Here is an 18,135-nt window from a genome sequence, read left to right on the forward strand (position 1 = left end):
AGCACAAACTCTCTCCAGGAATAAAAGTCTTCAACACTCATTTCACAAACGTAGTGACAATGAGAAACATTGTTACCTTAATAGCTCTAACTTGCCAGAAAACTTTCACAACTAATGTCAATCCTTAAAGAAAGTTAACATGGGGAAAGTCACATGGCCTACACATTCACTCAAAGTAGTGAAAGCACAAGCACATTAGCTCAAATAGTTGCATTGACACAGGTACATGTAGTGATTCTAACGAGGTCAGCCAGTTGGACCTCATCGGATATGAGTTCTCTGACTGGGACTGTTAATCTGGTCCAATCAGGGAGCCCTGGTTGACAGATATAAAGGGTGAGTGTCGGAGATTCTTAGTACCTGGTACCTGACTATGAATGAGGCAATGCTAAAGTCAAGCATTGTTCATGTGCAAAAATAACAGGTGCCTTGGTGACAGGATACTCAAAGGAGATATACAGTTACAACATCCAACATCGTACATCAAAGACGCACATCAGTTTCCCAAACGTGGACAATGTAGCCCATAAATCCCTAATTTATATCAGGATCTTCACTGCTTTGGAGGTTTCACAGCATTAATCAGGAACCTATAGATCATGGAATCATAGAATCCCTACAGTATGGAAACAGGCCCTTCGGCCCAACAAGTCCACACTGACCCTCAGAAAATCCCACCTAGACCCATCCACCTAACCTACACATCCCTGAACACTGTGGCCAATTTAGCATGGCCAATCCACATAGCCAGTACGTCTTTGGACTGTGGGAGGAAACCGGACCAGCCAGAGGAAATCCACCTAGACATGGAGAGAACGTGCAAACTCCACACAGACAGTCACCCGAGGCTGGAATTGAACCCAGGTCACTGGTGCTGTGAGGCTGCAGTGCTAACCACTGAGCCACCGTGCCTCTCTTTGGTAGGAGGCCATTCTGTCCATCAAGTCTGCTTTTCATTCAGTGAGATAATGGCTGATATGTTAAAGGGTAGTGCCGAGCTCCAGTCACCATCATTGGTTGTCCCTCACAGATGAGGATGACTCTCTTCCACTCTCAGGGTGACTCCATAGGTTTCTGTACAAACAGATATGGCTACTGCAGCCTCTGTTATACTTGGGGCAGCTGGTGGTCAATGGGAAGGGCTGGGTGGGGCAGTTACGTGGCAGCACTCTCCCTACGCTGTTTTTGTCCAGCTTCCACTTTTTCCTAATGGCAAGTGTCAAGATACTTGACACCTTCCTGGATGCTCCTCTTCCACTTTGAACAGTCTTAAGCCTGTGATTCCCATGTATCTGTGAGAATGTCGCACTTCAACAATGGGGCCTTGCCGGCATCCCTGCAGCGCCTCCTCTGTCCACCTGGGATTTGCCTGTTGTTTCAGAGTTGGGAGTACAGCACCTGTTTGGCGAATCTCATACTGGTCATGCAGACAACATGTCCAGTCCATTGTAGCTGATCAATGGTGGTCAGTGCCTCAATGCTGGGGATGTTGGCTGGTGGAGGGTGCTAGTGTTGCTCTGTCTTTCTTCCCAGTGGATTTGCAAGATCTTGTGCAAGCAGCACTGGCGGTACTGCTTCAGTGCCTTGAGGTGTCTGCTATAGACAGTCCAGTGCTCAGTGGATGACACTGAAATCTGGGCCGTTATTTCTGAATATTTGTCAATCTCCAGTGGCACTGCCATAGGACCCAAGATTGGAGTCTGCTTCACTCAAACCTCAGAGCTTCGCAACCAGACCCATCCCTCATAACCCACCTAATCTACACATCCTGAACACGATGGGCAATTTAGCATGGCCAATCCACCTAGCCTGCACGCCTTTGGACTGTGGGAGGAAACTGGAGCACCTGGATGAAACCCACACAGACACAGGGAGAATACGCAAACTCCACACAGACAGTCGCCCAGCAGTGGAACCGAACTTGGTCCCTGATGCTGTGAGGCAGCAGTCCCAATCACTGAGCCACCATGAAAAGAAGCAAACACTGATACTTCTGCCATTATTAATATTTCAAAATCCAGACCATGAACTTACACCTCCTTAATCTCAAAACTCTGTGACCTTGGTCTCAGCTCTTCCCTCTGCAACAGGATCCTCAGCTTTCTGACCCACAGACAGCAGTCAGCGAGGATAGGTAACTGCACCTCCTCCACAATAACACTCAACACTGGAGTTCCCCTGAGGATGCACCCTCAGCCCCCAACTGTACACCTAGGACTGTGCTGCCAAATTCCAAATGAATGCCATCTACAAGTTTGCTGGTGAAACCACAGTAGTGGGATGGATATCTAATGACAAGTCGAAATACAGAAGGGAGAAAGAGGGCTTGGTGACATGGTGCAATGAGAATAATCTGTCTCTCAATGTCAGCAAAAGTAAAGAACTGATCATCAACTTCAGGAAGAAAGGAGAACATGCCCCCATCTAAATCAATGGAACTAAGGTTGAGAGTGAACAGCATTAAGTTCCTCAGAGCGATGCTAACCGACAACCCATCCTGGACTTCCCACTGTCAAGAAGGCACAACAATGCCTCTTCTTCCTCAGCTGGCTCAGGAAACTTGGCAATGTCCATAAGTTCTCTCACCAACTTCTACAGATGCACCACTGAATGATTTTGTCTCATTTGAATAAAACTAATAAATGAACATAATCAGAATAACACAGTGAAATAGACATTATTTGATCTTCCTTGATATGCTTCATTGGATACGTTTTATCTCAATCCACAATCATTTAGACTCATAGGGTTTTTGCAGCATGGAAAGAAACCATTTGTCCCATCACGTCCACATCAGTTATTAAACATCCATCTTTTTTAATCCCGTAGCCTTGTATGCTATGGCATTACAATTGCTCATCTGAATTATTTTTAAATGACTTGACAGATCTTGCCTCTACCACCCTTTCAGGTAGTAAGTTTCAGAAATCCACAACCCTCTGGATAAGAGATAATGGGAACTGCAGATGCTGGAGATTCCAAGATAATAAAATGTGAGGCTGGATGAACACAGCAGGCCAAGCAGCATCTCAGGAGCACAAAAGCTGACGTTTCGGGCCTAGACCCTTCATCAGAGAGGGGGATGGGGGGAGGGAACTGGAATAAATAGGGAGAGAGGGGGAGGCGGACCGAAGATGGAGAGTAAAGAAGATAGGTGGAGAGGGTGTAGGTGGGGAGGTAGGGAGGGGATAGGTCAGTCCAGGGAAGACGGACAGGTCAAGGAGGTGGGATAAGCATGTTTTCCTCAAATCCCCTGTTTTCCTCATAACTTCCTTCTCCTTACCTTAAAACTATATCCCCTGGTTACTGACTCCTCTACTAAGAGGAAAGGATTTTACCACATCCTTGTCTATGCCTGCGAACATATTACATCTCGGTCCCCTTCAGTCTTCTCTGCTCCAAGGAAAATAAACTCAGTCTATCTAGTCATTCTTTATAGTTCCAGCCTACGCAACATCCTGGTGAATCCTTCTCGATCCTCTCTAGTGCAGCCACATCCTTCCGAAGTGTGGCAACCAGAACTGCACACAGTACTCCAGGAATGGCCCAACTAACATTATACATAGGTCCATCAGAACCTCATTTCTCTTGTAATCAATGCTTTGATTAATAAGGCTCAGAAATTACATGACACCAGTTACAGTCCAACAGGTTTACCTGAAAACACAAGCCCCCGCAGATGCACTCCCTTCCCAGGTGTCAGGACTAACACCTGAAGGAACACTGAGGCTCCGAAAGCCCGTGCCCCAAACCAACCTGTTGGATCAAAACCTAGCGTCATATGATTTCTGACCTTGTCCATCCCAGTCCAACACCGGCACCTCCACATCTTGACTAATAATGGCAAATATCCCAAATGTCTTCTAAACAACCTTACTTACCTGTTCTGTTGCTTTAAAGGATCAAGACATGCACATATGGACATGTAAAAATACATGCATTTGCTTTAATTTCACACTGGCCTATTGCTTGTCATGTAGGCTTGAAATATTGAAACACACAACTGTCTGCTGTTAATTAGAAAACTGATTTATTGTAGAGGAGGCCTCCTGCTGTGCCACAATGATGCCACCCGAAGGTTGCAGGAACAGCAACTCATATTCCGCTTGGGAACCCTGCAGCCCAATGGTATCAATGTGGACTTCACCAGCTTCAAAATCTCCCCTTCCCCCACCGCATCCCAAAACAAGCCCAGTTCGTCCCCTCCCCCCACTGCACCACACAACCAGCCCAGCTCTTCCCCTCCACCCACTGCATCCCAAAACCAGTCCAACCTGTCTCTGCCTCCCTAACCTGTTCTTCCTCTCACCCATCCCTTACTCCCACCTCAAGCCACACCTCCATCTCCTACCTACTAACCTCATCCCACCTCCTTGACCTGTCCGTCTTCCCTGGACTGACCTATCCCCTCCCTACCTCCCCACCTGTCCTCTCCTCTCCACCTATCTTCTTTTCTCTCCATCTTCGGTCCGCCTCCCCCTCTCTCCCTATTTATTCCAGAACCCGCACCCCATCCCCCTCTCTGATGAAGGGTCAAGGCCTGAAACGTCAGCTTTTGTGCTCCTGGGATGCTGCTGGGCCTGCTGTGTTCATCCAGCCTCACATTTTATTATCTTGGATTCTCCAGCATCTGCAGTTCCCATTATCATGATAGCCTTGTTACAGGTTGTTACAGATGGCAAGAAAATTAAGGTGGTCAGTAGGAAGGAAAAACAGCAGTTCTTTCTGAAGAGGTTCATCAAGCTTAGACTCTACCTCTGCTACAGGTAACAGTGCAACTTTAAAAGAACAGAACAAAGAACAATGAAAATTACAGCACAGGAACAGACCCTTTGGCCCCCCAAGCCTGTGCCAATCCAAATGCTCTATCGAAACCTGTCACCTAATTTCTAAGGACCTGTGTCCCTCCGCTCCCTGCCCACTCATGCACCCGTCCAGATACATCTTAGATGGCGCTATTGTGCCCGCCTATAGGACATAGAACATAGAACATTACAGCACAGTACAGGCCCTTCGGCCCTCGATGTTGTGCCGACCTGTCATACCGATCTGAAGCCCATCTAACTTACACTATTCCATGTACGTCCATGTACGCCTCTACCACCTCCGATGGCAACATGTTCCAGGCACCCACCACCCTCTGCATAAAGAACTTTCCACGCATATCTCCCTAACACTGTTCCCCTCTCACCTTGAAATCGTGACTCGTAGTAATTGAGTCCCCCACTCTGGGGAAAAAGCTTCTTGCTATCCACACTGTCTATAACTCTCATGATTTTATAGACCTCAAACAGATCCCCCCTCAACCTCAGTCTTTCTAATGTAAATAATCCTATTCTACTCAACCTCTCGTCATAGCTAGCACCATCTTTACTAGGCAACATCCTGGTGAGCCTCCTCTGAACCCTCTCCAAAGGATCCACAGCCTTTTAGTAATGTGGCAACCAGAACTGTACGCAGTGTTCAAATGTGGTTGATCCAAAGTCCTATACAACTGTAACGTGACCTGCCATCTCTTGTACTCAGTCTCCCGTCCGATGAATGAAAGCATGCCATAAGCCTTCTTGACCACTCTATCAACCTGTGTCACCACCTTCAGGGTAAAATGGGCCTGAACACCCAGATCTCTCTGTGCATCAACTTTCCCCAGGGCTTTTTCATTTACCGTATAGTTCGCTCTTGAATTGGACCTTCCAAAATGCATCACCTAGCATCCGCCTGGATTGATTTCCATCTGCCATTTCTTATGAACTAAACCTTTCCTAGAACTAAGCCTTTTGGGACATGACTGCAGTTTAACAATGTCTGATTCAGGAAAACAATCAACTATCATTGGTCACAATACAACTAAACTTCCAGGCAACTAAATAAATAATATAGTCTTTTTACTTACAGGCTTTAACTTGTTTTTAATTCACCCGTGTTTCAATTGCTTGCACGGTAGAGTATTGTATGCGTGAGTGAGAATATTAGTGTGAGGGTGAGTGTGTTTTTTTATGTCTATATATATTTATACGTGGAATGCTTCCCTCACAGAGTGGTGAAGCCAGTGGAACTGTGCCATAGAAAGCAATTCAGGCTACAATTGTTAATACTTTCAAGCGAGTCAGACACAGTTCTTGAGGCAAATGTAGGAGCAATGTACTGAGTTGGGTGATCAGCCAGGATCACACGGAATACTACAGCCAGTTCGAAGGGCTGATTGGCCTCTTCCCTCCTATTTTCTCCACTTCTATGATTCAGAATGGGTTTTACTTCTCAATAACACACATGCATTGAAGAAAAAGAGTTTTTTTTTAAAACAAAATAAAATAAACTCTTGCCAACTCAAGATCTGGCTGGCTTGTCTCTTCATAACTTTACTCGTGACAAGCGCATATTTAATTAAACTGCCAAGACACTTTCTTTGTAAAAATTCAAAATGTTATAGCAAGCCTCAGAAGTGACAGGAAGGAATTTATTTACCCTTCCAAACTTGTACTTAACAACAAAAGTTGTCAATTGCTTTAAGAGGATACGAGGAGCTGCCTGTCCAGGGATGCCACCATCATTCTAGGCCCTGCAGTATTTCTTTGTCACCAGGCGTTGCCTGAAAATTAATGTGATCGTCCATGGTATGGTATTAATTAGTTTTCGTAAGATGTTTGAAGCTCTCACGACAGCTTTAAATAAAATATGAAAGGGAGTATGCAGTTCCATTAGAATTCCACATGCTATATACAATTTTGTTCACATCAGTTTGCTTCTAACAAGGCATCTGCTCAGCAGATGACACAGTTGAGAGAATCTGAATGAAAACAGTAACAATCTTCACTTTAGTCTGTCCACCTCCAGTTGTGATAAATCACCTCAGTCAGGGCAGTTTCCCCAATACATTTGTTATCCTGTTCAAATATCAGAATGAGAAAGCCAACCAACTCCACAAGTTTATTCATGAATGACCAACGGCGTGGATTTTGAACCTTTGTTTGTTTTTGTTGCAGAAAAACAATCCCTTGGACTGACACTTAACTGACTCATTTTCACATTTCCATTGATGACTGCAGCACTCTCCTGGAACACTAACATCTAATAAAAATGCAGACAACAGCTGCTCTCTTTGCCAGTCCCTGGGTAGTCAAGATTAGAGCCATAACCAGAATTTTACATTTCCTCAGGCTGGGTTGACAGCCAGAGCGACCATAAGACCATACGACATAGGGGTGGAAGTAAGGCCATTTGGCCCATCGAGTCCACTCCGCCATTTAAATCATGGCTGATAGACATTTCAACTCCACTTCCCTGCACTCTCCCCTTAGCCCTTGATTCCTTGTGAGATCAAGAATTTATCGATCTCTGCCTTGAAGGCATCCAACGTCCCGGCTCCACTGCACTCTGTGGCAATGAATTCCACAAGCCCATCACTCTCTGGCTAAAGAAATGTCTCCTCATTTCCATTTTAAATTTACCCCCTCTAATTCTAAGGCTGTACCCACGGGTCCTAGTCTCCCCGCCTAACTGAAACAACTTCCCAGCATCCACCCTTTCAAAGCCATACATTATCTTCTAAGTTTCTATTAGATGTCCCTCAACCTTCTAAACTCTAATGAGTACAATCCCAGGATCCTCAGCCATTCATCATACGTTAAACCTACCATTCCAGGGATCATCCGTGTGAATCTCACCTGGACACGCTCCAGCGCCAGTACGTCCTTCCTGAGATGTGGGGCCCATAATTGGACACAGTATTCTAAATGGGGCCTGACTAGAGCTTTATAAAGCCTCAGAAGCACATTGCTGCTTTTATATTCCAACCCTCTTGAGATAAACGGCATTACATTCGCTTTCTTAATCACGGACTCCACCAGCAAGCTAACTTTTAGAGAATCCTGGACCAACATTCCCAGATCCCTTTGTACTTCTGCTTTACGAATTTTCTTACCGTTTAGAAAATCCGTTTAGAAATAGAAAGTAAAACTAGGAGGGGCTATAAAATTTGAACTAATTTCATGGGTGCTGTTCCTGCCATCCCCTATCTCTAACCCCATCAGAACTTTCACAAATGCCAACAATGGCACTAAAGAACTACCTGCTGCCTCTGTTCTTGCACAGCGGGCAGGGACCAAAGCTACGTTTCACCTCCATTAGATTTCATTCCTTAGGACATGCTGGGTTCACACTTTATAGCCAACCAGGCCCATGGGAGGTCCTCAGACCTAAAGGTCTGTTCCATAGAACACAACCAAAGAACGGTTACAGCATTGAAAGAAAACATTCAACCAAATCATGTCTGTACCACCCACAGAATGAACAGCTTAAACGAGTTCAACTGCTCCTCTCTATTTCCATAGCCCTACAAAGTCTTTTCATTTCAGATTCTCATCTAATTACCACGATTAAATCGGCCCTCACTACACTCCAAGGCAGTAGGTTACAGATCCTATCCGTATACTGCACAAAATAGATATTCCACATGGCACCTTTGACTTTTTTTGCTTTTCACCTGATATCAGTGTCCTCTCGTTGACACCTCTTCCAAAAATGCAAACAGTCTCTCCCCGTCTTCTCTGATTGGACCCTTCAGAATTCTGAGTATCAAATTTTCTCCATTCTTGTCTAAAGAAAACAGCCTCAAACCCTCAATCTATCCACATAAATCAAAGCCCTCACCTCTGGACTCATTTATATATCCTTTCTCCAACTCCTTTACTGTGCTACTTCCAATGCAAGCCCGACTAGCAATAAAGCTCCAATGTTGCACATACACCTCGTCTTGGGATTTTCCACACACAAGGTTACATCGCAGTTCACAATTTGTTTTTAATACATTCATGGGATTTGGGCTTTTCTGGCCACCCAATATTTATTGTTCATCTGGAATTGTCCAAGAGAAGGAAGTTATGAACTGTTCCCAGAACCACTGTAATCAACTTGGTGTAGGGAGACCTACAGTGCTGTTACGGAGAGTGTACAAGTTTTTAAACAGCATCAGAGAAGGAATGGCATTACAGCCCCAGATCGGGAGGGTCATCACTTGGAGGGAGATCTTGCAGGTTTAAGTAGTCCCATGTAGCTGCTGCTTTTGATTTTCACTGTGGTAAAGGTCACGTATTTGGGAGATGTTGACAAATTAAATCCTGGCATGTTGATGCAGTATTACTCGTAGATAATAAGCAATGATTCACTGTGTGTTGGTTGTGAAGAAAGTGAATGTTCAAAGTGGTGGATTTAGTGCCAATCAAGCAGACTGCTTTAGCCTGGATGGTGTCAAGCTTCTTGGAGTATTATTGAAGCTACACCCATCCAGGCAAATGGGGAGTATTTCATCACGCTCCTGACTTGTGCCTTATAGATGGTGGGCAGACTTTGGGGAGTCACATGTTGAGTTACTTACTACAGCTATCCTAGCCTCTGACTTCTGGCTGAAGATTGTTGCAAATACTTCAGCCACTTCTTTTGCACTGATGCACTGGGCTCCATTATTAAGGATGAGGCCATTTGTGAAGCAACCTCTACTACTGAGTTGGCTAATTTTCCTTCACCTTTCATATGGGATATGGATCTGTTCTGTCGACATCATTTACCTCTGTTAATCTGACCTACTATTACAGCCATAGTATTTTTAAAGATGGCCCATTTCAATTTCTGGTTAATGGTAATCTGCAGGATGTTGATAGTTCAGGATCCAATGATGACGATACCATTGAATGTCAAGGAACAACAGTTAGAATCTCTCTTTTTGGAGCTGGTGATAGTTTAGCACTTGTGTAATGCAAACATTACTTCTCAGCCCATGTCTTGTTGAGGTCCGGGTCTTGCTGTATTTGAAAGCAAATTGTTTCAGTGTCTAAGGAAGCAGAAATGGTGCCGTATATTGTGACATCATTGGAAAACATTCTCTTTTCCCGAATTTATGATAAGTGACAGGTCACTGCTGAAACAGTTTGAAGGGTAAATAGCCTATAATATGGCCTGCGGAAGTTGTGTTATGATCACCTGAGGCTGAGACAATTGACCTCCAGCAACCATAATCATGTTCCTTTGAGTAAAATATGACTCCAACTAGTCAAGTCAACCCTACCATTCCCATTGACCCTATTCTTTCCAGGAGTCTTTGGTGAAACATTCGGTCAAATTTGCCTTGATGTCAAGGGCAGTCACTCTCAACTCACCTATAGAATTCAGCTCCATCTTTGAACCAAGGTCGTAATGAGGTAATGAGCTGAGTGACTCTGATGGAATCCAAACTGAGTACCAGTGAGCAAGTTAATGCTGTGCAAATGCTACTTGATAGCAAATTTTGACCACACCACTATCACTTTGCTCACAACTGAAAGCAGACTGATGGTCTGACAGCTGGTTTGATTCTCCACATTGCCGGGCAGATGTCAGCATTGTAACTGCACTGGAACAACTTTTCTTTGGGACAAGATACTCATGCAGCATAAACCTTCAGGACTGTTGTTGGAATGCTGTCAGGGCAGCAAGGATATATGCAGCATGTAGTCCTCCACCAATTTTTCAGCATTGTGTGCATTCAAGCTAATTGGCCAAAAGTTGGTATCTGTGATGCTGCTAACCTCAGGAGGAGGCTGAGATAGATCATCCACTCAATACTTCTGGCTGAAGGTTGTTGCAAGTGCTTCAGCCCCTTCTTTTGCACTGATGCTCTGGGCTCCATCATTAAGGATGAGGCTATTTGTGAAGCCTCCTCCTCTAGTCAGCTGGCCAAATTTTCCATCACCATTCATATGGGATATGGATCTGTTCTGTTGGCATCATTTACCTCTGTTTATTAAATGCTGCTTTTATACAGCTTGGCATGTAAAGTAGTCCTATACTATAGCTGCATGAGGTTGAGATCTCATTTTTAAGATGTTGTTGGTGCTTCTCCTTGCATGCCTTCCTACGCACTTCACTGAACAAGAGTTGATCCCCTAGTTTGATCGTAATGATAGAATAGGGGATGCGCCAGGTCATGAGGTTACAGATCATGGTTAAACATATTGTTACTGCCGTATGATGGTCTAAAACGCCTCATGGATGCACAGTCAAGCGGCTAGGCAATCATATACATCACAGGGGTGGTGCTGCACTGCACGATGCAGCATATCATCAATGTGAAAGTGGCTTTGTCTCTTTGCAGTGGTCACTCCTACTGTTATTGTCATGGTCAGATGCTTCTGGTGGTAAGGACAAGATCAATTATGATTTTCCCTCACCACCTACCAGAAGCATAGTCTACCAGCTCTGTCCTTTAAGATTCAGTCAGTCAATGGTGGTGCTACCAAGCCATTCTTGCTGATGGGCATTGCAGACTCTCACCCTGTTGTCCAGGCAGTACAGAGGTCAGGTTTGAGCTGGGTTGTGGAAATTTGCTTTTCTGCACGGGACATAGAAAAAACAGCTGGAATGAACCCGAATCAGGAGACATTCTTTTGTCTTTTATTTAAACAGTGGAGTTACAAGGACAGCATTAGCATGCCAGATCACCGATCCACACCACCACACCCCCCTCCACAATCGTCAAAACCTTTCACCCCCCACCCTAACTGCTAACCCAGGAAACTGTTTGGTCACAACTAACAAACTATTAAAATAGGAACAAACAAAGGCTTTTTTAAAGAAATATCAGAAACCACCGAAGGATAAACTTAGGTGAAACAAACTCCATTGCTTTATGTGCAAAACCATTCAATGATTAATATCCAGCCCACATTCTACAGCTTCTTCCTTGAATTAGATACTTCAATCATTAATTTATAAATGTTCGAAAACAATTTTTTTGTGACATTTCACAGCAGACTTTGACAGCATCATTGCACCAGGGAACCGGGTTCGATTCCACCCTTGGGTGACTATCTGTGTGGAGTCTGTATGTTCTCTCCGTGTCTGTGTGGGTTTCCTCCGGATGCTCCAGTTGCTTCCACAATGCAAAGATGTGCAGGTTAGGTGGATTGGTCATGCTAAATTGCCTGTAGGGTGGGAGGATAGGTCTGGGTGGGAAGCTTTTTGGAGGAGGCAGTGTGGACCTGTTGGGCCAAATGGCCTGTTTCCACACTGTAGGGATTCTATGATTCCATGAGGCCCACTGCTGTTTCGCTGACTCTTCTCTATTACATTGCTTTAACTCATTAAAGTAACTTTGGTTAAAGGCCAACCAATACATAATAAAAGTGAATAAAAATTGGTTAAATTCCAATTCATTTTTCATTAAACATCAGTCAGTGATGTGCATTCTGCTAATTCAGTGGATCGTAAGGAGCTTTTCACAAGTTGGAAGTTCAAAATGAAAACGTTCATTGATTTTGCTGACAATTTTTCTCCCTTTTTCTTTACTACAACTGTCGAAGCCAATAGGATATTTCAGCAAAAGACATATAACTAAGCCTGGTTCTGCCCTCATCTGGCTTTAACACAAGTGCCTCAGGAGCTGGGTTCATTGGACCAGAAGTGGGAACCTTGGCTGATCTTCACTTCTCTAAATATGTTTTATTTAGTGTTTACATCTAGAGGAGTGATTATTAGCAATAAAACTGCTAAAAAACATTAAAGTATTGCTCAATCTTTCTGGAGCATACCCAGCTATTACGTTATGAGAAAGTTTATTCTCTTGAAGAGTGGCTGCAACATTTTTCTTGTTAAATCAAATACTTACTCTGTGAGTAGATGTTTAAACTGCTATTATTTAAGAAATCCAATCTCTGCACTAATGAAATTGTCAGTGCTGAAAAATAAAAAACAAAGCAATAAAAGTAGGGCCCACACTGCAATTTACACTTAATTAAAACACACTATGAAATGGCAACAGATACACAAATGAATGAAAATGTCAAAGTCAAAGTCGGGGACGGCAAAAAGCTGAATGTCGGGAACTGAATTAGAGAGACAGACATGAACAGCAAATCCAACAGAATCTGTTAGCAGCAATAAACCTTAGCATTTCAGCTAAAGTATCTTTGGAGAATCAGCAATCTGTTAAAGGACTTAAAAAATACGACAAGGAGATCAACTAGGATAAAAGAGAGTTAAGTGTGCTGTGGACTCCTGCATAGGCAAGCAGGGAATGGGTTTAATAGGTAGACAAAAACTGATAAAGACAGCTTTCACAATTTTATCCTGTCGTGTTAAATGGTGAACGATGAAAGAATGGAGAATTGCTGGATCTCTGGATATGAATAATTGGAAATGCTTGTTTCTTAGAGAAGTGGCTACCAGCAATTCTGAACTATTCTATTAATGTTTCTGGCTTAAAACCCCACTGAGATAACCCCCATATTCCTGACAATACTCATCAATCCATACAGAGATTCCTTTGTAGATGGCATCTGAAGGAAATAGGGTCACCTAAAATCTACCAGCAGTATATGGCCATAGCTGACTGTGGTTTGAAGAGAACACCAACACTGTTTTGAGTTTTTTTAGATCACTTCCATAGAATGGAGTAAAGAAAATGCCACTAACAAAGAGAAATGGATATGTACAGTTTAATTTGAGGCTTTTAACACACACTGCATGTTTGCGATGCTGCTTGTTGCTAATACTGCCGCATATCTACTCATGTCCAACACCCGCAGTATGCTGCCTCTCCCTCCCCACCCGCGTGTGGAGAAAGTTACTACACAATCTTAACATTCACACGGGTTCCTGCTGCTGCTTACTGCTACTTTAAGACATCTTCGTACTCCAAGCTTAAACAGCAAATTTAGTTTTGTACTCTGTCATGTGTTAACATTACCTAGTTGCTTTACAGAAGCTTCCTGAAGAATTCACAAAAGACATTGGCAGGGCAGAGCAAACAAAAGTTTTAGAATATTTTGTCATCTGACATAGTGGGAAATATTGGCGTTTCTCAGCAAACACAATTAGTTTCCAAACTTGCCAAGTATTAATGATTAGCATAAGTCAGGCAGGACTAGATGTGCATCTCTCTCTTTTCCATCATGAAATAATGTAAAGAAAACACCGGCTCTCAAATTCTACAATGGGCACCGATTTATGAGTTCATCGTTCCACCCAAAACCAGTTCTGCTTAAATTCACATAACAGCAGCATGAAATATTTCACTATAGAAATTCTTGTACTGCTTTCAAACTTCAAATATTTTGTAAATACCAGTGTGTGAATGGGAGAGGGTGAAAGGAATGTTTCCACAGGATGGAGAGTCTTGAACTCGGGTTACAGTCTCAGGATAAGTGGATTGCCATTTTGGATCCTTTCAACTCCTTCACTATACTTCCCAAGATGCTTGAAACCTTCCTACACTATAACCGCCCATCTTCCTTAGGTCTGGGATCCATTAGCGCCTTGCTAATGGGACTGCCTACTATCCTGGCAGCATCCACTGCTGAGTTCTTAGTGTTGCAAGAACTCTTGGAGCTCCAGGCAACTCAGATCAGCCCAACAGCGCTCTGCACCAATTTAGTCCATCCATAATGGCTTCAACAAAGGTTTCTCCTGGCCTGTCAGCTGGTCACAAACTTAAAATTCTGCCCCTGGATTAGGTCACGAACACACAGCTTCACGACCTGAGGCAGGGACATCTCCATTGCACACACAAAACCCCACAGCTTATAGTATTGAAACATAGAACAATACAGCGCAGAACAGGCCCTTTAGCCCTCTATGTTGCACCGGCCTGTGAACTAAATATTTACTTGGTTTAAAGATACCAGAGCGCTTGAAGAATTCTGTGATATTGCGCAGAATGCCCTCGCAAAATTCTCACTAGCCTCATACTTAAATTGTGTGTTTCCTTTATCTGATTTCAATCGTTCAGTGGGGAAGCTTTGCACCTGCAATTTCTACACCTGCAAACCATTTACTCTGACTACCCTCCATCTATGTAACATACACTTGTCACAACATCACTGGGAAAATTCGTGATGAATGAGCGTGATCAAACTGCAGAGCGACACTGCACAAATTAACCTGCTCAAAAGATAATGTTAGGTGATAAAAATAATGGACAAAAAAAAATGCATTTGGCAAAAGATTCTTGTTTGTTGATACTATGAATAAATGGCCAGATGCTTACCAGGACTAACGGATAGGATTCAGTCAGATAAGAAAAAAGTTGTCCTTTGATTCAGAGTGTGATGGTGAATTAAGTCAGAGCTGGGCCCAGTAGTATAAATGCCAACTCCAACGAAATCAAAGGGTTTCTCCTGAAATATACCCATTAGAAACCTGCCTCAACTTCTCTTGTGGCTCTTACTACTTATTGTGTCCTTATCTTTCTATCATTTGCTACACATCAGATCATGATGCAAAGTATCAATTAAAAATTAAGCAAAGGACCTTGGCTGACAATGGGGCTGTATTTTCCCAGTGGCAAGGTGCCAGACTGGAGGTAGGACTCCAATTGAGGAGGTTGGATTAACTCAGTATCCGGGTCAAAGTGACGCCCACCTGCCACTGGGGGAAACACCTGACCTTTGTCTGGAGGCAGCCTCCATGCAGCAGACAGGAGCTCAGCTGAGACCTTTACCAATTGACAACCCCATCTCCTAACATCTAATGGGTGACCCAATCCAGTAGATCATCCCACTTTACCATGATGTCTGTGACAACACTAAGTTATGACAGTAAAAAGTCTCCAATACAGTCAATTATGTAGCGCATTAATGTTACTATCACATTGCATGAAACGACAGGGATTACTGTACTCATTTTATTCTTTCTACTGTATTTCAATCCTGGTCAGGAAACTACACCAATCACCTCAAAGAATAAAATCCCCCTTATCCTGCAGTTTAGAACCTGAAAAGCTCAGAATACCAACCCACTTGTCACAATTTCGAACCAGAATTTAGTTACCAGCTCTAAGTCTTACGTTTACCAGATCCCTGAGTTTTCCAAAATGCAATCTGTTGAGAAACTTTTTTAAATTGACAGAAGATACAAGCTCTTATCACTGGTTTCCTGCTCAGAGTCACTATCTGTCAGCTTCCAGACTATTACCGACATTCCAGTTACAATAAAACACAAAAAAATTTAAAACTGACCAAAACCCCAAAAATGACCAAAACACTTTAGGGGAGTTAAGATGCTAACATATCCTGAAATCAGTAATTGTTGCAAATTAATCTTCTGCTTCTGCATTTATTTGCAAGAAATCTGCATTTCTGTGACCAACATTTTTTCCTTAAATCTTCAGTACCTGCATTTTTGACAGTGTATCAATGATACAGTATGAATTCACTGATATCTTTAACACCTTCTGATTATTTCCGACTTTCATTCTGATCTGAAAAAGCCTGGGAGATGTGAAGAAACCCACTCTCCAGCCACAGATGTAAGCAGGTAGAATAAAAGCTGATAGTGCACCCAGATCCAGAGCAGAGAAAAACCCATATCTGTTAGTTGCATTAGAACATAACAGAAAACATTCTGCAGCCAAAGGAAAGAATTCTCATTACTGATTAAGCTTGAGCAACTGAACCACCAGAAAGTGCAACCAAACCCTTGAACTGCTTTTCAATATAATGTTTTGAAATAAATGCAACCCACCCAACCCCATTTAGAAGTTATTTAAATCAATGTTTGTGCTTTGTTGGCATATGACACGAATGCTTGCCTGCTGATAATCCACCTCTACCTATCCGAATGGCGAACTCTTCATCTGAATTCTTGGCATCTCCACCTTCCTCTTCCTTCTTCTCTTTTACTGCCTTCAGCTCCTGTTTGAGCGCAAATGCCATTTGGGGAGAATCGTCAATACCCTGGAATAGAACAGGTCACATATGGTCAGAATTTACATTTGTTTTCCAAGACGTTTCCCTCTTATATACCTCTTCCCGTGGTATGTTTTATTCTTTTTGTATGTCTCAACGCTGAGAGAGTACAGTTAGCCAGTTTCTCTGAATAACAAAGCTTTCTGTACAGGCATGTACTGAGAAAAGTGGGTAAGAGACTTGCCTTTCATGGAGGTGGGAAGGTTGTACGGCAATTAGGAGAGGTGCTCAAATAATGAGTGGTCGGGACAGAGTCAAGGCGGAAAAACTGTTTCCACTGGTGCTGTGTTTGACAACAAAAGGACAGTAATTTAAGGTGAATGGCGGAAAAAGCAAAGGCAACAGATTAATTTTGTTCAAGCTGTAGGGAGAGGGAGGCTGCGAAGAGAGATAACAGTTGAAATCTGTTCCTAAAAATTGGCTCAGCTAACTTGTGAATATATCTGGAACATTCTGCATCATGTTGCATTTGTTCAGGAGTTACTATATGGCGAAAATGTAGTTGATACCATTGAAATGAGCGTATTGTCAATTGTTCCATTTAAATCCGAGATTGAGATTTGAGATGCAGTAAGAAGGGTAGTAACTGCCTGGCTAAAATCTTCCAGCTTTGTACATATGCAATGGAAATTCTTTAGCTATGAACTCACTGACTGATGGAAAGTGTGCTTCGTCCGGTGGCTTATTGTGTTTGGACATGTTTGCCAGTTATTTTGAAATAAGAAACGTGTTAGTAACTTATGCCTGCAGTCTTCTGTCAATTTAAATACTTTTAATGTCGAGAAAATGAATGCCTTCCTTGGTATTGTTGCTTTATGTCTTCTGGAGTGTTGATAATTATTGCAAGTAATGATGAATTGTTCTAATGCTGCAAGTCCAAATAATGCAAATATCAGCACAGTAACATTAGAGTTGTACTTATGTTACTACATCATCTAATAAATGAGTAAGCAAGAATGAAAAAAAGGAATGAAAAAAAATCAAAACTTGGTAAGTTTGGGGCAATCCAACGTCAGACCGGGGTCTTAAAAGAGGTAATAGGCCCTCTATTTATGTACCTAAACAGCTAAATGCTTGTTTCAGACACACGTTTTTGTCAATACGTGGGAAACACACCCCATTCATCACTCTGGATGTTATATGCGCACCTTATATTGCAGAACAGGCACAGCCCCCAAATACTTTCTAAGACAAAGAGCCTTACCCCATTCTACATTGTTAGCTGACTGAAAACGTTGATTTTGAATGCAAATGCTATATTTTGAAGCAAACAATTGTTAAGGGAGGGTCAGAAAGGAAACCGCTCCCACTGCTAACCTTTGCGCAAGTAAAAGGAGGTAAAAAGTGCAAATTTAAGTCAAAGGCAAATGACAGCTGCATCAAGTGTAAAGGGGAGATGTGGAAGTTGACTGTAGATTCA

The 18,135-nt window shown here is 42.9% G+C and overlaps 1 protein-coding gene across 2 annotated transcripts in view; it reads right to left on the reverse strand.

The window, feature by feature from the left end:
* LOC125463672 (zinc transporter ZIP11-like) overlaps nt 1-18,135 on the reverse strand; it is a 695,024-nt gene that overhangs the window by 527,665 nt on the left and 149,224 nt on the right. The window contains exon 4 of one of the 2 annotated variants that reach the window (XM_048555242.2): nt 16,580-16,703. In XM_048555242.2, the coding sequence (XP_048411199.1) occupies nt 16,580-16,703 (124 nt within the window). Of the gene's footprint in view, nt 1-16,558; nt 16,704-18,135 lie in introns of both variants that reach the window. The other variant, XM_048555241.2, reaches the window with a different exon arrangement.

The sequence above is a fragment of the Stegostoma tigrinum genome, chromosome 22 (genome assembly GCF_030684315.1).
Source record: "Stegostoma tigrinum isolate sSteTig4 chromosome 22, sSteTig4.hap1, whole genome shotgun sequence".
In the NCBI taxonomy this organism is placed as follows: domain Eukaryota; kingdom Metazoa; phylum Chordata; class Chondrichthyes; order Orectolobiformes; family Stegostomatidae; genus Stegostoma; species Stegostoma tigrinum.